This window comes from Malurus melanocephalus, unplaced genomic scaffold (assembly GCF_030028575.1).
Source record: "Malurus melanocephalus ecotype Western Australia unplaced genomic scaffold, MMel_1.1 scaffold_26, whole genome shotgun sequence".
Taxonomy (NCBI): Eukaryota; Metazoa; Chordata; class Aves; order Passeriformes; family Maluridae; genus Malurus; species Malurus melanocephalus.
This window is the reverse complement of record NW_026623258.1, coordinates 2513564-2540077: the sequence shown is the minus strand read 5'-3', so window position 1 is coordinate 2540077 and position 26514 is coordinate 2513564. Positions and strand designations below refer to the sequence as shown.

The following is a 26514-nucleotide window of genomic DNA, read 5'->3' as shown; positions in this document are numbered from 1 at the left end:
TGGAATGAACAAAGGAACAATATGGCAGAGTAGGAAATATTTGCAATTACAACCCAGTCTGTCCTAAGAAATCTCTTCCATAGAAGTTTCAAGCCAAGTCCTTCCTCACTGCCTGAGCATTCGTACTCAATATATAATGTGAGGCAAGAGCTGACAAAGCAGCTCAACTTCTTTGCTGAGGGCTCTAGATGGGCACTGAAATTCCATTTYAATTTAGAGCTTCTAGGAACAGATATTGGTTACTAGAGCTCAAAGTTCAACTATGTTTGCAAAATCTATGTTCAAAAACTCCACCATGTCCCCTCACCTCCGCTTTCACGGACAACTCTTTAATGCCCTTAGTGGCTGCATTCTCCTTTACCTACTATTAAAATAGCATGAGAACTGCTGGGTTTTGGCTCTGTTGTCTTCCATTAAAACACATTAACTGCAGTATAAAAACAAAACAAAAAAAAATTCAAGCTATGTGCAACATATACTGAATTCCATTAGTTTGGTCCAATTCTCCAAAGAGATGAGTCTCTGATTTTCAAGAGCTATGCRCACACATCTGCAGAATTTCAAAAGATCTCACCTCCCAGCATAAAAAGTTCTTTGGGAAATCTGGCTTGCAAAAGGGTGTTGAGCTCTTCTTAAAACATATGCCATAAATCCTAATTGTTTTTGAAACTCACTTCTTGCTTTCGATTCCCTCATTTTTACACAATCATTTCACTTWGTTATTACAATATGAATCTATATTTCTGAAGATTCAAAATAATAAGATTTTTATGAACAAATCTGTAAAAATTCACAGTACTTAATAAATCCTGTTATTCTGCCATTTACCATTTTAATAATCCTTTTATTTTTAGTTCTTCATTTCCKCCTCATTCTCATGTTTTACTTTGGATTCCTGATGAATGATCACAGATTCCACTTTTCAGTTTATTTTTCTTTCTYTTCTGTTTGTACATTTGGCTACTTTAATGTCTTTTAACTTTCTAGAAAAAATAATTTTTATAGATGTATTTAAATTTTGACTACATACACTTGAAAATCAGATGTTTCATTACCAGTGAAATAAACACAGTGTTACAAAAAAAAATCAAGTCTCTTGAAATTAAAATTATATTTTTTAAGTTTGATCATCACAGATCAAAATCTCACTTTCCATATTGTTTCTATGTTCAACTGAGCATTAAACCCATATATTAAACAAAGCGAGAGAAGTTGAAGTTTCAGTGAACATTATGAACAAAATACAATTTTATGAACAGAAAAGCTTGGGAATTAAGTTTTTCCTCAGGCTTTCTGATCACAGACTTATGATCTAAACAAGGAAATCTTATGCCAATGTTGTCACTAACTGTGAATCCTCACTCCTAAAAATGTGAAACTATAACTCCTAAAAAACAGAAACTATTATTAATCTGCTCAGTAATTATGATCTGACAGATATGGTGTTGCTGATTTCGTCAAGCCTCTCTTCTAATTGCAAGAATTGTCACTTTACAATTGACCAATCTCATCTCATCCTCATTAATTCTGGACTGCAAATATTCTTGACTCAGAAGACTACTGGACTATATGCAATCCAATATTCCCCATAAAGATTGAGTAGGTCATACCTACCTGCTTCACCCACACCAAAAATCACACAAGGTACACTATGGATGAACACAGTAAACTGTTCAAAATTTAACTTCCCTCAAGCATGTCACACCTGAAGTTCTATCACCTTCAACAGGATGTATCTCATTTCATTTAAAGCTTCCTAAATTTATTTTTTTTGTATCCTTGAGACACTTGACATTCTTTTGTTCTCTGTATTACAAGGTGGGGTTGTTTGCCTGTGGAGATAAAAGTAATTTCCAGCAGACCTATGCAGCACACGGCAATGGACAGTGCCTGTTCCTACTGACCAAGGCAGCGTCCATGGAGGGTTATACAAAAGAGCCCATCTGCCTGTTGACGGCTGCATTTCCTTACAGTTCACTATTTTTAAACTTTTTTTCAAGGGGAATGGCAGAAGAGAATATAACTGGGTCCCTCAGGGTTAGGGGCTGTCATCAAGCCAGTGGAAATAATGGTTGCTAGCAGTCTCTTGGGTGAGCTGACACTATCAACCTCATTCTGCAGTTATCAGCCTTTCACCAGTGGTGTTTTCAAGGTTTGTTGAAACTTTAAATCCAGGGCAGTGGCATTTTATGAGTGTCTCAGCCAAAAGTTAGTAGCTCCCTAACAAACCCTTGTTTGCAATGAACCCATCTCTCTACTTTGCAGCCTCCCACCCAAAACAGAGGATATTTTATATTTGCCTTAGGTTTCCATATGAAGGTTTTTTCCTATTTTCTCTTTAAGGAAAAAAAAAAGTTTCTTTGCAGAAACTTCTTCAATGCTTCAAAGACACAATAACCTATTTATTTTATTTGGCTAGAATTAACAAGCCATCTGCGTTACTTCTCTCTTTTTCCAGGTATGCAAGCTGCAGAACATTTGCATACACCCCACGTTCCTACTGGAGCTTTACTGCCTGTTCTACCAGAATTACTGATACTGCCTGAAGCATCATCCAGAGATGCAATATGGATTTTGGAGACTCTGTAATGTGTAAGCTGTCAACTAAAGCAATTTTTACTCCAACTGCTGTCTCAGACCACCTGAGCTTCCTTGTATAAGTTTCTGACATATCAAGAACTGATGGAACTGATGACTCTCTCTGTCTCCTCCTCTCTCATAGAATAATGCAACTCAGAWACCAGCTTAAAACATCCACAAAGTTAAATTAACACACTCATCTCACTGAAGGCAGCTGAATTTGGCTTAATGTTTAAATCTGTGCAAAATTGTGTCTGAGTATGTATTTTCTTGCTTCCTCAACACTTAAAGGGGGATGGAGGTGAGCGAATGTAAGCCCAATGCTGTTAGTTTATTCTTTTAATATGTATTTCATTTATATGGATGGATAGACTGAAGAAGAAAAATMAACCAGACTCAGTTTAGTTTTATATCATGGCCTAGAAATTCATAGCYCTCTTCACAAGATATGCATTTATCTGAAATGTGCACCAATTCCCTTGTGAGGTCTGCTAAGCATAGCCATCTGGTTTTTTCCTGCATAGTAATTTTACAAATATTGTCACTGACTTTGTGTTACYCTAAGTCTTTCACCTGTTTTAATTTCTATGCTGATTTTTTTCACTTTTTAATTTAATCCTGCAACTAACAAGAAATATTTATTACTGTCCCTGTCTAATACATATTTATGTATTATTTTTCTAATTTATGCAGTCTCACTGTACTCTTCAAAATATCTGAGATAAGCTTACTTTTCCAAGAGAGCATTCAAAGTGGTTAAAAACATATTGCTTTGCTAAGCATATTTTATAATGGGCAGTGAGACCATCAGAAGTTAATTTACCTAGACAACAGCTATGTAAACTGACTTTGTTTAAAGTACCATGACATCTAACTTATCAATTGAAACTTTCAAGAATGGAAGAAAAATTTCTATTCCTTTTAATCCCAGGTGTGGTTATGTTTTCATCTTCTCTCTCTTTCCAAAAAGCACCAGAACTTTCATTCAGAAGATGCTACATTATCATCCTTTCTGTAACGGTGACACCACGAATATTGGATTACACATTTATATTCTAATCTCAGCAAAAYAGAACCTGAATGAATGTCACTGCTTTCATACATTCCTTCCCTCTTCCTTTAATCCGGCTGAAAAGATTCCTTATTTTCTCAAAGGTCAGACATGCTTAGTAGTTCCTGTACTGTTAAAAAAATCTCCCTCTTTTAATCTCACAATCTGACAGATCCTGTGGATTTCCAGTAATTCCAGAGTAAAGAACTTCGTTTTCTTGTAGAAATACCAGATGTAAAAGCATGGTAGTTTTCTCTTTCCTAATATCATGAAAGTGCTTCCTGAACAATCAAGTGTTGGACAACTAAAACTAAATAATTAGCATGTGCACAGAAATGTCAGGGTTTCCAAGTCAGAAATTTGTTTTAAGTACAACTATTCCAAGTTCTGTGATTTTAGCTACAATTTACAAAATCAACAAGTTCYAGAAATACCCAATATTCCTTCACATCATTGAAATGTAGTAGCAATGCATGGGTTTGATTTAGATATTACAGAAATTTTATTTGCTTAAACTGATACATACTCAGAGTGTTTAAACTCTTCCTCCTCAATGAATTTTACAGGAAGAGAAACACTTACATTGTACTGATTAACAAGAGTTAATTTACTACCACAAAGCTGCTAGCATTTCAAAAGCATTGACTAAAGCTCTAAGAGCTTGAATTTCATTGGCAAGGAATTTTATCAATCTTCAATTAAATTAATGATCAAACGGAATGTTTTAGGAAACACTCAGTAGTGTTACCCRTAAAGCACAAGGAAATCCTCCAAGTAAGGATTTGCATTTTAGAAGAGAATGCCTGAAGGATGTAGCATATTTATGAGACAGATGCATGTTCCAACAACTGAGAAAATCATTTTGTCGCTCAGCCTCATTTTTCAGTTCTGCTGTCTGAATAAAGAGTGGAGAAGATGATGAGGTTAAGAGCAAGTATCAAGGAAGCTGCACATTATTGCAGTTTTCCATCTCCACAAAGTGAGGCTGACTTTTTTTCCTTCCCAGTGCCAAATTTTTTTAGCAGTCTGGCAAAATCTGGATACTCTACTTCCCACAAAGAGGTGAATGTTGTTAAGACTTGAAGCCCACCATGACAACTGGAAAGTGTTCRTGGTTACTCATGAGCCAGAAAACAGACCAGCCAGGAATTATTCCGCAGGCTCATTGAACAGGAGGGCATGGGACGGTCCGTGTCGACATGGATGAATCTCCTGCCTCCAAACAGGATGTCAGCATCCAAACAAACTACTGGGAATGGTCCTGGGCCTCTGCCAAGCCCAGAACCATGCAAGGGTGTTGCTGGGAGTTGCTGGCTCCTTTGGGACAAGAWGTCACTTAGAGCCAAGTGTCAAACATCACTGTCCCAGTACTGAAATCAATGCTGCAGCCCCAGTTACAAGTATGGATGTAACCTGTGTACCCTTCTCAACCAGGCTCRGTTAAAGGCATCAGCCTAAGACTAAGTTTGTGTTATAGTCATTATATTATAGTTTTAAGTTTGTTGTTAAGGTCTCCTGAAGGAACCCTCAACAGAAGTCTCCCTGAGAGCCAAWGGGAAAATAGGGATGGGCTCCAAAACTGAATTTATGCAGGAATAAACTGGCAATTCCTGTTTTATTTCTCTTAACAAAACAGGAAAGCATTATTTCACACAAGTTTAATGAGAAAATTTACTTGCAGAGCACAGGGGCTCTAGATAAGAGCAGCATTTGGGTCCACGAAGGGCAATGAAGATGGTAAAGGGTCTAGATAACACRTCTCATGAGAAGTGGTTGAGGGAGCTGGGATTTTTTAGTCTGGAGGAGGCTYRGGGGGACCTCTGYGACTACCTCAAAGGAGGCTGCAGTGAGGTGGGGGTCAGTCTTTTCTGACCTGGCTCAAGTGAAAACATAAGAGGAAATGGCATTAAAGTTTCACCAAGGGAGACTCAGATTAGCTATTAATTTTTTTTTTTTTCACTGAAAGAGTGGTCAGGCACTGGAATAAGCTGTCCTGGGAGGTGGTGGAGTCACTGCCTCTGGAAGTGTTGAAAAGGCATCTGGATGAGGCACCTGAGGTTATGGTTTAGGGGTGAATACAGTGGTGCTGGATTGATGACTGGACTCGATGTTCTTGAAGGTCTCTTCCAAATTTGATGATTCTGTGACTCTGTAAAAACTGACAGCTAAAAAGGAACCAAGAAGCAGAGAGAAGGGGATAGTACTTTCTCCTTTTCATGCGTGCTAAGGGAGGGACAATCTAGCCTGTATTTAGTTGGATTATGGAAGAGCTTTAAATTGTGAAACAAAAAATTTCTTCAGTGAAGCGGGGTCAGACATTGGAACAGACTGCACAGAGAAGTGGTTGAWTCTCCACCCCTGGAATTGTTCAAGAAACATGTGGCTGTGGCACCGTGGGGACATGGYTTAGTGGTGAAGACAGCAGTGCTGCGTTAACAATTGGACTCGATGATCTTAGAGATCTTTCCCAAACTTAACAATTCCATTACTCTGATTCTAAAAATCGAATCTGCTAAACATACATTCCAAATAYAAATGTTTACTGGGTTGTTTGAACAGCAAATACAACAAACTAACCTCTGGCTCAGAACAGCAAATGGTAAACAATGAAAGGCTCTTAAYGCAGAGAATTTTAAGACCAAACCAAAATTCATGTAATGAAAGAATATCACCAAGAACTACACAAAAATAAAATCAAATGATCTAGCTACTAAAATACACATATGTGCTCAAAATCTTGTGGGAGTCAAATATTCCAGTAAAAATAAAGGGAGAGATGGAAACACAAGTTTCTTATTATCACACTTCATATGTTATAAAACCTAAGAGTTAACTTATTTTTGGCAAAGGGACAGAGGTTGCACAATACCCTGGCTTATACAAATATTTTCTRTTGTTGAATGCATCTTAAATGTAGCTTGTCATATATTAACTTTATGCACACTGCACCATGAAGTCTAAGAGCGTCCCAGAGATCCCTACGTTTCAAAACACTGATGAATAGCAAGCTGCCAGCATCCGGTGAGCCAGGTGTAAAAATGTTACTCAACAATTTATAATTTAATTGAAACCACATAAAATCATTTGAGCAATAAAGACTACASATTTTGACCTTGACCCAAGAAAAGCTGGCACTTTTGGACAAATTAATGCAAAGTGGTATTTTCTAGAATGCTCCTTCCTGAAAATATATTAAATTTCTCTCAAAAAAAATGCTCTTGCTTATAATCACAAAGTGAAATATGCCTGTGGAAATAYATCAGGCTATCCTCATGTTTCACATTTTTAGTTCCTCTTTCCYTTAAAGGAAGAAAAAGTTAGAAGTGCAAAGAAAATGGTTATGAAGAAGTGGATATGCATCTATTAACCACATACATTACATATATTAACCACATGCATATATTAACCCCAGACTTCATGTCACCACTAACAGGGCACTTCCTTCCACTGAAGATTTTATAAAGCAACGGAAGAGGCAATGATTTAGCAAGAGTGAATGTTTAAGAATAAAAATTCCCTATTCTTTGTTCATCAGCCACAAGTAGAGTGAGCTATTACTGAGCACAGTTTGCMATTTCCAGAGGGCAAGGACATGGTCCTGCTTCAGCCTACTTATGCTTCACAGTGACAAAGAAAAATGTTCAGATGTACAGAACATGCAATAACAGCTCTCACTCTCATTRAGTTATACAAACCAAGACTGAGTTGCAGAAGCAGTGATATTTACATTAAATTTTAAAATCAAGGTCTTTCATAGTAGTACTCTTCACAATTTATATTACTATTCATTCCCATACATTTTTCTATATATAACCAACAATCTGTTCACCTCAAGATAAGAAACCACYATCAAAATCAAAATCAGTCTTAATTTTTGATGTAACACATAATGAAATTGCCAAACATCTAGTGATTGGCTTATAAATTATTTAAAGATGAGAACAAGGAAGTCATAAATATATTTCCCACCATTATTAATTATTTATATTCCATGGGCATTGAAGATCCAAATTCAGACTCAGAATTACATCAATCTGCTTCTTTACATGTTACTAGGATCAGCCATTTTTTTTGTTTGTGTGTAGCAGTTTCCACAGGAAATACATGGCATCACCCATAGGCTGAGGATGCACATGCTTTGCTAATAAAACAACTGCCATTCAAGAAGGTTCATGTACCTGAAGTTCTGATGCTCGCTTCATCATCTCCAGGGTGATGTAGCAACCAATAGAATGAGCAATCAGTACCAGCTTTATATCTTTTGACACATTCTTTTTGAGGAAGTTCAGCTTATGCTCTACTTGTCCGTTAAGTCCAAAAACATCCTCGAGCTCCTTAATATCTGTGTCTGAAACATAAAAGAAAAGAAGTCCTTTGGTTCAGTGAAAGAAATTTCAGAAATGTATTTTTCCCCACTTATTGGCAAAACACTAAAATAAACACATATATAATTAAAAAACCCCAAACAAACTAACCACAAAAAAAACCCCAATAACCCACCAGACTTAAACATTTAATTTTCAGTTACCACCAATGGAAACTACAGAATGATATATCACATGCACAGGATGTGAAGCCTTATGTGTAGCACGGGAACCAGCAAAAGATACATAAACACATGGGGATTCCATGGCACATCATCCATTATTTTGGTCTCCATCAGACCAAAATCAGGGCATTGGATCAGCTTAAATCAATCCAACTTTACAYTGAAAGTTCAGTACCTAGAACAGTCATACTGCCCAGGAGTAAGTGCCCTTCCTCATAGCAGACAAGCTATCATATGTCATCATGCACTAACACCTTTCAGATATTCAAAATCTCCTGTCTTAAAAATACAGAAAACATCTCATGGAATGAAGAAAAATAGGAAATGCTTCTGTGTCAACACAAAACACTAGCACCAATATAAAATATCCCTTTAATGCAGGTTCTTCTCACTGTCAGTTCAGCTGCAAAGAAGAAAATCAAGTTAGAACTTCATAATTCTAGATTACTCTACAATTTATTCCTGTTTTTCCAGGGACCTTCTAGAGGAGCTTGTGCAGTCCCTCATGATGAGGACTTAACTCCTTGCTTCCTGGCCAGTCACAAAGACAAATTGAACTGGTGCCTAAAAATATACAGAAATTTGGGCATCCTTAACTTCTGCTCATTACAAGGGTGAGATACATCTGAAGCTGCCCAGTTTGCAGGGAGTTCACAACTCTTTTATCTGCTAGAAAAGTGCTCTACCCACTAAACTAAACACTATGTTAAGGATACACCACTCCAGTTTATGCTGGACTACTCTACTGACATGACTGTAAGAAGAAATATTAAAAAAAAAGAAAGAGAAGAGACATAAACCATGAAGGAATGCATGCTTCTCTAGATGAGATGGAATGGTCTTAATTATCACTTAATCTTTTAAATCCATGCTATTATCTCAGGGTTTGAAATCATACTCCAGATGAAACCTCTGCTCTTTTATGCTCCTTACAGGTTAACTTGCAAAGCAGTTTTAGTCTGAACTAAGCAAAATCTCCTGGCAGCATGGTTCAGACACATTATGGGAACCAACTTATTCTGAGCCATGGCCCTACAAAAGCCACCTACTTGTACCAACTCAGGAGCAGCTAACAGAGAGTACACACACAGCCCTAACTGGCCCACCAAGGAGTTTAACTTWGCATTTGGTGTCTTTTGATGTGCTCTGTAACAGTTCCCTGTGTGAAAAATAGATGTGGAAGAAAACAGCCATTAGGCAAAGACACTGTAAAGATAAATATATTAAAAAGACTGATACACATTGAAAAACTACTGTAAGAGAAAGTCAGATAGCATTGMAGGTCTATTCCAGATTGTTCTGCACCTTTATAGAGAAAGAGGTAACTATGAGTTAACTGCCTATGACTGTRACCAGCATTTATCAAATCATGGCTCTCAGTGCTTTAATTCATACACAGGAAATTTGGTGGCAACTGGATCTCAARTACTGAAAATTACAAACACTGCTGTAGTGAAGTTATTGGAAGGTTGATACTGACAGTACTAATTGGYAACCCAAGTGGAGTGGCACTGCATTACCTTTTCAATCATCTGTATGAAACATGCTTTAGCAAAATAATTGCCAATAATTGCAAAATAATTGCTCGAGATGGCTCTTTTCTGMGTTTAAATTATTACCACCAAAGTCCCAACAGAGCTGTTTTTCAGTTAAACTAATACTTTTGCTAAAACTACTAATGATCATATCCCAGCATAATTTAGAGTAATTTACTCAAAATGAAAAAGGGTTTACTAAAACACACCCATGGAATGCAAAATCAGATGGGAAGTAATATTTTATTCATTAGGCTTTCTACAAGTAATGGAAAACAAAGAGTTTGTTCTATTTTCCAAAACCCTAAATAAAAGCCTAAGGCAAAAACATTGTTTTTAAATTTAGTTTCTATTTTTAGCAAAAGCTGTCCTTTCTACATTTAATTACAGAGCAGCTCAGCCACATGCAGGAATAGGCTGTCTACTACCAAACCTAATTACAGGTATATGTAATACAATGRAAACCCCAGCATACTAGAGAAACATGATGACCCACTGAACACAGAAACAAGTGAAAGAGTAAGTTATATTGAGTATATATGTACTACTATGTGTTGGTTGAGCAGGTCAATCACCCCTTGTAAACATTTGCTATCATTTCCATGTCTTACTCAGGCACTGCCATCTCAATAGTCTGTGTGCACATCTTTCAATGTTTTACATTTCATTTCAGTTCATGTTTTTCAGCTTATTTTCCAGTTAGAGCAAGGGAAAGGGAGGCAAAGTAGGTGTATAAATCTTCTAGAAAACTTTACATGATTCACAAGACCCCAGAAACCAAGAGGCAAATGAAACAAATTTTTGTTTGTATTATTCAGTCTCATGAGGTTAATAGCTGCTTTTCCCTACACAAATTCAGCATCTGCTAAAAAAGTTGCTGAAGATTGCTGTTATGAAATTAATAAATGGCACAGCAGAGAATTTTAACGCTGTGGTTAACGGTCTAGGCTCATCTACACGTTTTCCAAATTTAGATAACTATGTTAAACAAATACAGTTAATTACTTAAGACATTACATATCTAATTTAATGTTTATTTACCTAATAAATAGCAGCACAGCCATTCTGGCCGACATACCCATAGCTACTGACCTCAGCAGAGATGTGCCTGTTCAGAACCAGCTGTGTTGCCAAAGCAAGAACCCTGAGGAAGGATATGGCTGGGGATTAAGAATAAAGTGAAAACAATAGCTTTTTCCTCCTTATGTTTGGCCAGACTGGAGTTTAAGAATTGAGCACACTCAACTCAAGCCTGTGTATCAGTGTTTCCTYAAGGGAGGGCAGGTCCTGCAGAAGTSATTTTTAATTGGATGGGTCAGTTGTGATTGATGATGACCATGGACACTCGTTCTACTGTCCTGGGCCAAATCACCCTCAGCGCAGCCCTGCTCACACACTCAGAGCAAAGATGCTGATTCCCACAGCTACTGGCCTGTGTTACACACACAGAGAACCTCTCTGAGGCTGCGAGTCCTGACAGCCAAGGCCGACCCCAGAGAATTGTTTCAGCTGTTTAATACAATTTTTCTTTTTCTTCTGAAATACTGGTTTATTGCCAAAACCAATCACCTTGGCATTGCTCCTAGACAAGCCCCACTGGGGGATGAGCATGCAGTGTGGGGTCTGGTAATCCCCATGCAAAGCTCTCATCACGGACTGACCCCACACTCATCAGGTGAAGCTCCAGTGTCACGTAGCCCTGCACTGAAACACACATCCTATTTGACATCTGGACAAATATAAAATTGCCCACACCTCGTGTCACTTCATGTTTCCCCAACACAAATGCTACACTTCTAATAGTCYAAAATGTGCGAGAGCTGGGCTGCTTCACAAGTATGAAAGATTTATTTATTTATTTTAATGAATAAAATTGCCCAGGGATTATCCAAAATCAACATGAATTTCTTGGGTGGAGAAGCTTAAATGGGTTCTTTGTATAAGCAAACAGACTTGCACAAACACACTGGCAGTCAGCACTCCAATGGCTCTACATCAAAGAAGGGACCAGGGTGACTTCACCTCAGGTGTGGAATACATGCCATGGCTGAAGGAGAGCTCATTTAAGCAGTTTTCAGATAGTAGAAATTATAAGACTTGTACCTTATCCTGCAAACATCCCATCTGGGCCAAGACATGATTTTAAAACTTTATTTAACCGATGTTTATTAAAAGAAATACTATTTCTATATTTTCTTTGGCAATGCATTAATTTTCTGATGTGCTTTCGGAAAAACAAATGYGCCATCACTTTAATGAATCTCTTTTTCTGACCTCTGCTAAAACCACAGGCAGAAAACAATGATAGATTAAAATAAAGTGTTTGCCCTAAGATTAGCTGACAAGTTAATCTTGCTAGGAAAGAGGACTTTGGTTTTCAGGGAAATAACAGAGAATTGTGTTTGTTTTTCTGCTGTGTATGCAAGGGAAATTCTTATGCAGAAAAAAAAGMATAGCAGTTATATGAGCAGACTTTAAGCTGGCAATTCATAAAATTCAGCTTTTCATTAAAAAGTCTGCAAAAGTCATAGACGTCTTTTTACTGGATGATTCAAAAAGATACTGGAGGCCTGACTTTCTAAGAGAGTACCCTCAAATTTCTTTTTGCACTTCCCAGGTTTCACAATTTTACATGTCCAAACTCCAACMTGCCCTGGTCACAACAGGTGACCAAGTATTTGAGCTCGGTACATACGGGCACTTGTCCACTTGTCACGRAGGGACTTCAAAAACTGTCTCAAGATTCACTCATAAACAAGGCCTCCAAATTATTCGTGAACAAGGAACCATGTGAAAAGGTGACTTGCAATTACAGATCATGAAGGAAAGGGAGGTAAAAAGCACTGGTCTACCYGCACTGTATTTTCCTCTTCCACGGACTGTATACTCTAAGAAGTGGTTGCAGGATATTTACGTACAAACTTTAATGATTCACTTGTATAAACTCATGAGGTMAAGAATTTTCAGAACTGGACCTTCTGCAGTGTAAGGACAAGTATGTGTCCACAGGCTAAACTAAGGGGACATATTAATCCCTCTGCATCTCCACCAAATACCCGAAGAACAACCAACATATTGGACCAAGTGTTTTAGACTTTATGCACTGCTCCCTTTTTCCACTACAAACACAGACACAAACAGTGGTAGGAGGAGCAGTAGTTTTGACTGAGTAACTTGTGTTTAGATGAAGCAACACCTGGAAAAAGTTTATCTTTTCCTTTATGCAGTGTCAAGGAGAAATTGCAACTAAATTTCTGAGGTGGATTAGCTGTTAAAATTGTGTGCACAATATGAAATCTAAATAAATAATCTGATTGYTTTTTTTCTTATAGCAGAAGACAACAATTACTTAAAACTGAATGATGCCATTTGAAAGTGTTTAAATAGAACTGTAAGCTTAAAAACTGTGACTTAAGGTTTGTGGGTCTAGTACGGGCATGCCCTAAACATATATTTCTCAAAGCCTGAATATTTCATCCAATGTTTCATCTGATTAGTGAACCACGAATATTTTGTATCAGCAAGCAATAAAATGCCAAAGAAATAGGATGGAAACCGTGCAAGAATGTTAAATAAATACTGAAGAACTCCTCCTGACACCAAGGACCAGGTCTTAAAGCATTGTGTTTTAGATTAACCCTTAGACCTTAGTCTGGCCCTAGCACCCTCAGGAACTGTTCATGCAACTTTTAAGATAAACACACCACTCATTAGTGTTTATTGGAGCAATTACTTTTTGTAAAGGTATCCTCCACAAATAAATTACCATTTACTCAAGACACTGAAGTGGTCATATGTATTATTTTCTTTACTAGAAAAATAACAAGACCTTATTTTACAAATTGAACTACTGATTTCCTTCGCTCTCTACATACCTATTGCTGGGACACTTGTTTAACACCTAATATGTTTTTCAAAGGAAGCTGTATTATAATTGAATTAGTATGAGTGTAGTCTGACAGAATGAACTAATAAACATGACAAATACGAAACCACAGATTTTTATTAAAAGCATACACAAGCACCCTTAAATTATCTCTTAGAAACTTACTTTATTTTACATTCCCAGTCTTGCTTCCCTCTGTTTGGAATATCTATAACCAAGTAATGATGAAATAACACTACAAACTTTGAAGCAGAATTTTGTTGGTTGTCTCTAATTTTGGCAAGGCAAGCACCATTAAGGAGTGAATTGTTATGCAATTCTACACCAATCAGTGTTTCCATTCCAAACACTTTAGTGGGCATAAAGCAAATCTTATATGGCTGTTTTACATAATGTAGATGATAAARTTTTCTGCACTTGAATGACTGCATTTTGGAGTCAGTAAGCTGAGTAACTGCAGAAAGAGCAATCTGTAAGAATTTTAAGCATCATATTATAAAAAGAGAGAAAACAAACAAAAAAACAAAATTACAAAAAAATCTGCACACTTAGCAAGATAGAAGTTCGAGACCCATCACTGTACAGGAGCAGATCTGAATTTCCAACAAAAAAAAACACCTTAAGGAGCAAAAAGCAAAGAGGCTTGAGCCCGTCGGAAGCTGATTGTCCATGCTATGTTTCATATTTCTTGATACACTAAAGGCAAGTGCAAGGCTTCCTCAATTCCCCCCTCTTGCCTACACAAACAAAACTGCACACTTCWATAAAACTTGCTTTTATACAGATTAACAATGGAAGAAAACCAGAATAATKATGTTCTGCACATCACCAAGAATGAGTAGATGTAGCAGAGATGGTAAGGAAAGGACAGTTGAAATTGTGTAGCATTGAAGGGAACAAAAACAGATGAATATCACTTCACAGGCATTGATGCCATTGGTTATGACAAATGAGGTRCTGCACCACAGTAGGCAAATCCAACAGTTACACCTATTGAAAACAGCACTTCAAAACCTTGGGAAGTTTAAACAGATACAAAGAAAGAAGGACTGAGAACAAACAAGGGAGAGCCGAAGTTTGGAGCAGAGYAAGACAGCTGGCCAAGGAAGACAACCCATGTTATTTCACAGACAGGAAATAAAAGTATTACTTTCAAAGTAAGAGAAAATGAGAAGGTGCACACCATGATGTTAAGAAAAGGAAAAGGGAAAAAGCAAGGAGATGAGCGGGGCAGTTATACAACAGCCAAAGTAACAATACAGAATCTGTACTTCATAGTGACTGGACAGGTTGATGGGTGGCATTTTCTGAAGTGCTTGATGTTCTATTGAATTCAAGCTGTAACTTTTAATTTGCAAGGCCAGTCCCAATTTTTCTTGAGAATCCATCCCAAAATTTTGTTCAGTTCTGCGATATTAACCAAGACTGAAATGTTCAGTGAAGTACGACTCTTCAGAATAATATCAAAGTAACACTAATGCACTTCTTGTTTCACAAGCTCCTATAATGGCGTTAGGATGGCATTCAGTAAACTTAGTCCTTTTTCTTTATCCTTATGTATATTCACCTTGGATGACACTGTTTCAGTAGAAGTACAAAAGGAAGTGTAGGTTTCTATGTTCATTTATCCATAAATTTAATACTCAGATGCAAATTATGTAACAATAGCATCCTTTTTAAAGGAGTAAATGATCCACTTAGGAAAGCAAAACATGTTTCCATCTTTCAYATTTTCATCTGATGGATATAAGAAGCCTTCAAAACTATTATCCCATATTCCCTGCTGCTGTAAACTGGTGTCACAGTGCTGACTGAAAAGAGCTATGTCAGTTTATGCCAGCAGAGAACACGCTCCCCTGCTAGCAGGCTGAGGGCTGTAGCACAGCATGACTGCAAAATACCCTGCAATGCAGTGCCACCAGCTTTGAAAAGCTTTGAAAAGCCTTGTAATTTCTGCCTGGACTCCTCTTCACACAAGGACTGTGACCTGACAGCAAAGGGAACCAGCTATGGATCAGTGACTCCCAGACTGATCCCCACTGGTAAAAGAGAAATGGACAAAACAGCACATGCAAAAGTCTGARTTTATGAAAATCAGTGGCAAAACTGAGGAGAATAGAATTTCACCTTGTACTTTGTGTAAATGTAGCAGGTTTCTTTATCAGTTGCTGATGCTTTAAATAACCATTTGCATATGCTGTGCAGTGCAAATTTTGTATCTTTGGGGAGGAAACACATTTTTGTGAAATGAAATGCTTCAAATTCTGATTCATATCTTTTCTTCTGTAGTGGTCTGTTACACTGTTTAAAAATTAATTCTCTATTACCAAGATAGCAGTTTCCTTTTTAACCTTCCTGAAGAAAATGCTGAAGGTTTCTTTTTTAACCACCCGCAGACACTGCCCAGCAACACAACTATGGCAACATGCCCAAGGTACTGTGATRGCTTTATTCTACTTGGAGTTTTACCTGCTAGCTGAAATAGAGACTGAAGTGCCATCAGTACAAAACTGTGGACTTAAAAAGGCTACAAGCAAGCTGGAGGAGTTTTACAAGGGTATGGAGTGACAGAACAAAGGGGAATGGCTTTAAACTGGAGGAGAGCAGATTTAGATCAGATATAAGGAAGRAATTCTTTACTGTGAGGAGGTTGAGACACTGGAACAGGCTGCCCAGAGAAGTTGTGGATGCCCCATCCCTCAAGGCCAGGCTGGATGGGACTATGAGCAACCTGGTGTAGTAGAAGGTGTCCCTGCCCATGGCAGGGGGGTGGAACCAGATRATCTATAATGTCCTTTCCAACATAAACCATTCCAACATCTGTCATGGATGAATAAGAGAGTTTTTTGTCTTCTTTTTGCACAGGTGAGAGGTCCTARATGGAAAGTAAATCAATTCACCACAAGCAGTTCCAGACTCATGGCTGGACAAAGTTTGGTTTCCTCACTCATTTACATTGGCAGMCATTGAAGCAATAGCTCAAAACAAACAGTTTGAAACTGCCTGAGGCTTTACAATATAATTGATATAAAAAGACATCAACTGAGTTTGACCAGCACTCTAGACAAACAGATCCAAATATGATCAGGTAGAGTTTTATACTGAAGTGCATTCTGAAACACTGGAATTGCCCACTTTGTGATTAACTGAAAAATAAAACTTCTTCCTCCAAATCATGCAAACCAYAGCACAGAAGTCAGTGTAATCTCTAACAGCAAAGACTCAGCAGTAATATATTTGAAACTATAGCTCTCTTCTGAAAAAAGTGACACTATAATGGCAATCCCTGAGAATTTTAATCATCTGCTATAACATTTAACTCATTATGAGTTAATTGGCAACCAAGTAGTCACCTGACCACACCAGTAATTCAGTAACTGGAGTTAATTCGATTATTTTAATAGATGTATTAATCCACCAAACCTCAAAGTCAGCCTTTGGAGAGGTAGGAATATTCCTATCTTAAAGACAGTAATGGCATGTAGTGTCAAAGCCAGAAAAAAGAAAAACCTCATCCAGCAAGTAGCAATGAGAGTTCCTCACTCAACTTGAGTCCACAGTACCACATCATTTTGTTTTTTATCATTTCTCTAAGCACTCTGCCTCCACTCAGATCTTYCTCACAGATTTAAGTAGATACACTAGAGGTGACAGTAATTCATTACTGATTATTGAAGAATGAGCCCATGCACTCTGCCTTAGTTTCCTGTATTTCCCTGAAATGCCTGCATTGCTTCTTAAAGGAAGGCAAATTCCTTAAAAAGAAACCAAAACCAGAAAACGTCCATGTTCCAAACCTGATTATTTTYAGTATCTGGAATTATGTTGTGCATTACTGATGGTTTCTCTGTAGATTACTGTCAATTAGAAATAAAAATGTCATTAAACACTGGACTCATGSCATCAAGAGCTGCACCATTTGTTGCAAGCTTTGTAGGCATCAAAATCAAATCAAAGGTCTCTACTACAAACTAGATTTGTGAAATGAACATTCTTGAACACTTGCCCCCCTCACCCCCCAACTAAAAGCTACATCTAAACAGAAATGGTGGTATCAGCTGGCAACATACCTATGTCATGGGATGAAATGGAGAAAATAATCCATAAGCAATTTCAAAACCTACAAAGTTTCACGCAATGCAGTAAAGACATTGTGCAGTCCAATGGACAAATTTTTGCTTTTTTTTTAACATCTTGTTTTCTGGATAAAGATCCAGAAGATTTTATCAGGCTTCAAAAGCCACTACTTTTAAAGCCATCTTTAAAAATAGAAATATATTACTTTTATTTGTAGGTATGGATGAAAAATTCTGATTCTTTTAACCAAGGAATTAGTTAAATAAAGTAATTGAATGGACTAGAAAGCTCTTCGTGGATATTTTAAAATAATATTCCGATAGATATTATGTCAACAGACTCAGTGGAAAACCTTGAAAGAAATAGAGAATGCAGAGAACCTATTTTTCATATAGTCATAAGAAATGTAAAGACAAAGTCCTATTCCTTGTAGTGAAGACAAAAATCAGTCACTACTCCATCAAACTCAATGGAACAGAGGTACATYAATTGGCACCAAAACGAGCTTAACAGCGTTTAAGTGATGTTTACAAAGAAATACATGGCTGCTAAGGTATGACAATATGAACACTTAAAATGGTTATCATTTTGGATGGCCAGAAAAGAAAACAGAGCAACTTAGAAATATTTCATACATGGCAAAATTTTATTTTTCTTAGTTTTGATTTTGAATGGAACAAGGCTGTTAAACACATGCTTAAAATTAAGCAGGACTGATAAAGTCAATGCCAAATACCAAGATTTTACTCTAAGGATGTATTTGCATAATTATGGGCATGATCACGGGACCTCCATGAATAATTAACCGAATGTGGTTTAAAGAAAAGAAGTAAAYGGAGTAGTGCAGCATCCCTAGGGCTGCTTATTTTTCACACATTTAGATTTCAAACATTCCAGTGGGTTCATAACATGAAATGACCATTTGTTTCCTTAAAATAGACACTTAGCATTAAAGCCATACAGTAAAATTCAGATCCTTCCAGGCAAAGACAAAAACCTCAGCATTCAAATGCCTCATAATAACTTTTACATATGCACACACACTTCCTTCCTTAGGATGYCTTTTCCAAGACAAGGAAGGAACAAGGTTTCTGGGCAACAGCAGTTTCTGGATCAGGAGGGACAGCAGGGCTGCACTGCAGGGAGCTGGCAGTTCCAGTCCCATCCTGTGAAAATAACCAGTCCCTCTGTGCACAYCCCAACCTGGGATCCCTTGCTGCCAATGAGTACCATGTGAGGAACTCTGTGWGATTAATCAGTGCCAAGGCCAGCTCCCTAAACAGCTACCCCACTACATACATTAAGAAACCTACACTTAGCTATAAAATAGTTCTGAAACCATCGTAACACTACCTGAATGGCATGCTTGAAGCTTGGAGGTTTTAATGTATCTACAGCATGATACTGCTAGACTGGGAGACATTGTGTCACATAAATCTGCATTAAAGTTAAGCAGAATTTTAATGTGTTCTGGGACATAAACATGACTACAGAGTTCTCTGGGTCTGTAATATAGAAACATAACTGACTAAACCTCAAAAGAACTTATATTAAAGATAATTCATCTTTCAATGATTCTCAGATATTTTAATTTAGATCCTAAGAGGCTGAAAGCGTTGTTGAAATACAAATTAATGCAAATTAAACATGTGTAATGTGAATTAAATGTAGCCCAGCTGCCTTCCCACTGCTTTTCTCCCTATGTATAAATGTATATATAAATATGAAAGACATAAATGTCTTTTAAACACTGTGTACATGAATGTGGCCATCTATCTGCTCTTATCACCAACCAAACAGTGCTGAAGTACAGATAAGGATTTGCTGGTCAAAAAACTTCCAAGAAAGACATAGATTAATTCTGAGGTGTTTTCATACAGACTAGGGACTGCCAGCATCTCTGATCCACCTGATTCAGCAGTGCAAGTATTCTCCATCATCAGCAATTGCTAAAAACATCAATTATATTTAAAATAAATCAGTCACAAGCCAGAAGAAAATACCAAATGCCCTGTGCCTGTGTAACTTCTGCCCCTGGAAATCTTTAAGGGCTGGCTGGATGGAGCTTTGAGTAACCAGGTCTAGTGGAAGGTGTCTGTRTCAACAGCAGGGAGGTTGRAACTAAATGATCTTTAAGGTCCCTTCCAACCCAGGCCATTCTGTGATTCTRCGATGCACAGAACAGGGATAAGCCCCTATTTTTAAGAACCCAGTTCTTTGAACACCAAACTTCCATGACCTCCTCCTGTCCTTTTTGCAGCAGTGCAAACCACAATCCCTCTCCTTGCTGGCACCACACGTTCATGGTGACAAACACCTCCAAGGGTACTGCAGCAATGCTCACACAGAAGTGTTATTCTTAGTTACCATTCATTCCACTTAGCAAGTGGAAAGCAGTGAGAGTGCCAACTCCATCTGATCAGCCAGCTCTTCCTGGACCACAAGCAAGTGTCCYGGGAACCACCAGTGCCCCACAGGCCACAGTTTGGGAATCACTGTCCTAAATAACTCATAACCCTCTCATTATAGAACACCACGCTCTTTGTCTTGCTCAGGCTACTATTTTAGGCCCTTTCCTGCCAGCACAGCATATCATGGTGGTAAAAACTTATGGCTCGTATCTTCTAATCATGCCACACTACTATCTGTCATTTGGTGGACAACTACCTAGCAATTAACAAGATTATTAACTTGCTGAAGTATAAATTCAGTTTTATCCAAACAATCTCAGTCATGTTTTGTAGATTTATATCACTTGAGCTACAAGCAGACTCTTACTCATAGTTAATTCTGCAGTTTCATTAGAAGCCAGAGGGCTGCAAAAGCAAACTCTATTCAGATGAATTGCAACAACAGCCAAGAAGCAATATATCAAATAAATTTAAGCTACACACCACTTCCAAATTTTCCTGTAATGCTAGAATTTATTTTTTTTATGCACAACTTAATTTCAGTTCAAAACTTCACACTGATGGTACATTAACATTTTGGGTTCACATAATCAATGTCTTCACAGACAATTTATTATTCCTTCACCACTTCTCTGCTTTTCCCATACTGCTTTTTAGGATGTAATTCAGTTTCAAAATGGTCTGAAGGCCCTAGTCCCCTTGTGTAAAGAGAAAGCAATGGAAACACTCTTTTGATGGACTACGAATCAATCATTACCAATCTCTTTTTACCAAAAATCATGAACTTAAATCTGCTAGTTTAGCAGATTTTAAGGACACACTATTATGTCTACAGTCCACAGAACATAAAAGATCAAACTAGAAATTTATTTTCTAAATTGACTACTAAGAATGTCACTCAAAATTCCCTTTCATTCAGAAGGAAAAAACATGCTTTGTTGAAACAATAAAAAAGTATTTTTACCTTGACTGTGTATAGCTCACCATTTCTATATGTACAGCTATACAGTTTATAAAGTTCTAGAGATTTATCTTTRATTTATCATTTGACCAAATATTGTATCACTAAGTCATGAATGCTGACTAGCACTTATTAGGTATATGATATTTTAATACATCAATTGTCTCTCTTTAGTCAACTAAGATATGGATCACAGGATTCCATATTTCTATAGCACTTGGCCAAGCTATACTACTACAACATTTAATTGATAATTTTTGATTTAATTTTTCTTTATTCTCTGTCTTAGTCTGCTACCAAAAGTAGTATATTGGCAGCCCTAGGAATAAACAAAATCAAACCTTCAATCTTCTTGAAGGACTTTGAGGTGTTGGACCATGTCCAGAGAAAGGCAATGTGCTGGAGAAGAGTCTGGAGCTCAAGTCTGATGAGGAGCAGCTTTGGGAGCTGGGGGTGTTCCGCTTGCAGAAAATTAAGTACCTCATTGCTCTCTTCAGCTACCTGAAAGGYTGTAGCCAGGTCGGGGTTGGTTTCYCCCAGGTACCAACAGACAGAATAAGAGAAAACAACCTCAAGTTGTGCCAAGGGAGGGATAGGTTGGACACTAGGAAAGTTTTTTTTTCACTGAAGGAGTGGTTAAGYRTTTGAACAGGCTRCCMAGGGAACTGGTAGAGTCACCATCTTTGGAAATGTTCAAAAAACAAGTAGGTGTGGAGCTTTATGATATGGTTTAGTGGGTCTGGTAGTATTTGGTCAACTTGAAATTGATCTTAGTGGTCTTTCCCAACTTTAATGATTCCATGATTCTACTCTTATTTCTGTCTGAGATGTTCTATTTTGTATAAAAGCACAGCAGATATCCACAGAATGAAACCACTTAAAAACATGGCTATGTATGTACACCTGCCATCTATGCATATGTATTATGCTAATTTTAATTATAATAATAAATATAAATAAGAGAGAACTAGAAAACTGTTCTCCTTTTTTGCAATTTTGCCTACACCTAAGGATTGATGCCAGACTGTTTTATGTTCATAGCAGTATTCAAAACAAATGTCTTTTTAAAAGCTGAGGAGGAGGATAAGGACATTGAGATTGAGGTATAACTTTTGTATTGTATTCACCGAATAAAATTAAGTTTCAAATCATTCTGCACAGTGGATTGATTGCTGGCAGCAGAATTAGAGCAATGAAATGTTCAATTAATGGTGTGTGTCTCTGTGGAGCAGAAATTGCAAGAGCTCTCTGGATAGAAGGATATCATACAGAAGTAAAAATGAAGGGTGTAGCTTTGTTCAGTTTCCAAATTGTAAAGTGATATCCCTCCAGTCAGTTAGGCAGTAGTCTGTGATTGATGGCTGCTGTTGGAAAACTTGCTTTAAGTCTTTATGAGACTTTCAAAATCTACTTGAATTAAATATAATCAGGCATATTATTCCCACATWGTTTGCTTTATTTTAGACCCTTTACAGGCAGCATCATTCATAAGTCATGTGCACTATTTAAATGCTTGCACACTCTAAATCAGTGGTTTCCAAAGTGGGGTATGTACACGGTGGGGAATAGGAAGAAAATATCAGAAATGCTGGTTCACTGCTACATCACTGCAGCTTGACCAATCCAGAGGACTTCCAACATTAATCAGCTTCCAGGACAGGATTCACTGCTGGCTCCCCCCACCTAACAATGCTTAGAGTTGGCTACCATTTCTTGCTGGAGATCTGTATATTAAAAGACTCTAGACAGATACACTGGCAACCTCTCCCCTGCAAACATCCCATACTCCAGCCTCAGAAAGATGTACTTTCTTCCAGGAAATTTACTGATTTAGTACAGCTATTTTTAAATTCAGAGATAATGAAATCTCTCCTAACCTACTCCATCTCTGAATTGGATATTTAATTTAAAAATGTCCTTTTCTAATCTACTCTTTTCAACATAAACACATTATAGACCTTCTTCATTGTAACTTGTCTCTAAGGACTGCCAACAGCAACCTCTCTTATTCYCTTAATAACACATATTTGTCTGGCAAATCTAATTTACCTAAAATACTTCTTTAACTCACTAACTTCTCAAACGGTTCTGTTGAAATACAATGGAGACATTTAAAACTCATGTCAATCTGCTCTTAACAGACACAAGTGTTGCCACTGAAATCAGAGGGGTACAAACATTTGTATGCACAAGTCACAGTATTGTACCTTCAATCATTTCCATCCCATTAGGAGGTTTACAGTGTCCAGCGTGGCTCACAACCCAGACAGGATACTGCTGGTTCAACCCACGGTATAAGGCCTGTATAAAAGTCCTGTAATAACCTGCCAGYCCAGGGTTACCTGCCAAAAAACAAAACATACAAGCACAGTCAATATTAACCTTCCAACAGCAAGCAATAGGCTTCAAAACAATCTAAACAGCATTATACAGMAGTATTTTGTAAAAAGACAACAATTTTTTAAGGCAAAGACATTCCAAAATAACACCAATATATCACAAAATGAAACAGCCTTCATTAAAATTGTGTCAACTCCTTTACATCAGTCTGGCTGAGCTGTGCAAGTATTGATAGTGACAGAGAAGAATTAGAACTATAAGCAAATTAGTACTTGTGGAGATAAAAACAAGGGTTTTTCCACTCCTCTTTCTCCGTAATGGGTATTTTCCTATTTTCYACTTTTACTTCCAACCTTTTGCTCTTCAGATAGCACACTGTAAGYTCTTTGCTGTCTCAAAAGAGGGTCTCTGAACCCAGGGCCACTGAGGTACCCACAGCCACCCAGAGCAGAGCCACATGCACGGGAGGTGAGGCCAGGGTTCACACTGGGATGACACATGAGCACAGGAGGGGASTCTTCCCCTCTAGGTAATGTATCTCACACACTTCACCTCTCACTTACATGTAAAAAGTGTCTCTGGGGGGTTTTAAATCTTAATAAAACTACTGATCTTTAAAAAAACAGTTTTTACTGCACTACACAAATGGTGGGGGGGAACTACCACCAAACCAAAAACATTCCTATCAGTTATTACACATTTCTAAGCATCTCTTTGTAAGCTTGACATTAAAGGAGACTTTAAAAAAGGAACTGTTGCATTGCAAAAACCCAAAAATATATGACCAAACTTTTGTAAGGTAATTTCTAGAAAAACAATTTAAAATTCACAAGGRTCATGCATCCATACAATTGCATCACACTTTTGTACATCAAAAAGACAGAACATAAAGGGCCCCAGAGACAATAAAACATAATCTACACATCATCTGTCAAGTTCCTTGGATTGATGTCACACAGAGGAAATCTGTCTTTCAGCTAGGCTGAAGATAAAAGTATCAGCAATCCAAAATCAATTGTGTCTTTTGTAGTACAAATGATCATGATGTTTTACACTATGTTTAATTCTGGAGTACAATGCATTAAGAATTTTGAGATCAAGGAATCACAAAACTAATCTCAATCACAGCATTCTTTCCTTACACTTTTCTCTCCTTTAATAATGCGGAACAAGGATGGGGGAGAAATGACAGCAGCTCTGACATTTGGCACTCTTTCCCATCATCAGCCAGATGAATCTAACACATAAAATCTGCTCAGGATTTGGTCATCAGCTGAAGAACAATCAAGAACTGCTTAAGAACAGTGAGGCTTTGCRTCAAATATTATACAAAGCCTAAGAAACTCTAATACTTCTTTCAGGGAAAGGGGACTTCTATCCTGTGATAAACRTGATACGTATTTTAGGCAGGTAAAAGAGAAAATCCATAAATGCTAAAGAAACCTCATTTCCCCAGTCYTCATAAGCATCTGCTCATGGTAAGAGATATTCTGAGAGGTCAGAGCTGTTAAAACTGCTACTGGCACTCCAAAATGCCTTGAAGGGGTATGAAGGGGAACTGCTGGCACACAKGGGAATGAAAATCAACAAGAATTTTAACAGTAAAAATTTCTRCAGAAAAATCACCATGTGTAAAGCAGCTATAAATTTATTCTTTATTGAACTGGCAATTCCAATGGAGTTATTCCAGATTTGTCCTGACCTAAGTAAATGTAGATTAATAGTCCCTGCTCTTGAAAGCTGGCATCTACAATATTTATGAGTGAAGAATGTTTGTCTCACATGTCTTCAAAGTAATTTTATATGTTTTCACTTGAACTGCTATCTGTCAAAGTACTTTATGGGTAGGAAACAAAAAAAAAACCCTGAACAGATTTAGACTTTTTCATACAACAGAGTAATAGTAACAGCTAATGGAAATACCTGGGACTTAATATGCACAGCAGCCTGTGACCAATAATGTTTTGGGCTCATCTATGCAAGTGAAGTATGTTCAATTAAATTATTTTATTTTACAGAAAAAGAACTACCAGGTTAATCACAAAGGCACTCAGGCAATGCAGGGCTCGTTTGTGCTTTTTAAGGATTTCTCAGTACAGCAAACTAGAACTACCTATGCTCTATCACTCAGCAACTAAGTGTCAAAAAATGGAAACCATAAGTAAATGCAGGTTAACCTCCATGATTTGAAGGTTACTCCAGTTATTTGAAAACCACATCAATCCTTAGACACCTCAGGGCAGCTGAATCATTCACGCATGTCAGCAAATCTCAGACTGCAGTCATCTGAACCAAGAAGCCCATCTTAAGCAGTTACTCTCAACTGTACTTAATTTTCAACACCATTTATGTTGCTTCAGAAGTCTTTCAAACAACAGCTGTAAATGGTGACCATAACAGAAAAGGACACAAGACTGCAATATACTGAGTATTTGTCTAATTTACAAAAGATTTCTAAGCATTTCACAGAAAGAGTGCATCAAATGGACAATTTATACAGTGAATGACAGTGGGACCACTTTATTGATGCACCCACAAGCTGCAATAATCAACATTCCCCGTTTTTCTCTGTAACACATGACATTTCACCCAGCTAYTCTACATTAAGCTCAGTCTTTCCATTTTTAATTTGAAGACGGGAATCCACTGCTTCCTTCTCCGATCTGTTCCACCCACAGCTAACACAAAATGGTACAGAAGTATTGAGAGCACAGAAGTGGAATTTGGAGCTATTTTAGAAGGCAAATATTCTCCACTTCTATACACTGCAGGTATAGACTTCCAAGAACTAGAATTAATACTCTTTAATCATCCATGCAAGTAGAAATATGAACATTACTTATAAACATGTAATTGCCTACCTTTCACCTGCAAACATTTTCCTGTTAATGCTTTTTCCATCAAATCAAGATTCTAAATGCCATCTGCTTCCTCAATAAGACAGTCAGGCAGTGGCAAAAGAACAACTTGTACAAATGGAGTATCTACCCCAGGATACCACTGCTGAAGAATAACTTTTATCCTGATTTCCTATACAATGCATCATAAAGTCAGACTTGGCCTKTTTTAAAATCAAACACAGACTAACAATTGAGGTGCTGCATTTCCACAAGAGAAATTATAT

At 37.4% G+C, this 26514-nt stretch overlaps 1 protein-coding gene across 2 annotated transcripts in view; it reads right to left on the bottom strand.

Moving 5' to 3' along the window:
- LDAH (lipid droplet associated hydrolase) overlaps window positions 1-26514 on the bottom strand; it is a 107696-nt gene that overhangs the window by 57152 nt on the left and 24030 nt on the right. For both annotated transcript variants that reach the window (XM_057390434.1, XM_057390432.1), the window contains exons 3-4: window positions 23258-23392; window positions 7810-7979 (exon numbers count right to left, since the gene is read on the bottom strand). In XM_057390434.1, coding sequence (XP_057246417.1) covers window positions 7810-7979; window positions 23258-23392 — 305 coding nt within the window. The remainder of the gene's footprint in view (window positions 1-7809; window positions 7980-23257; window positions 23393-26514) is intronic.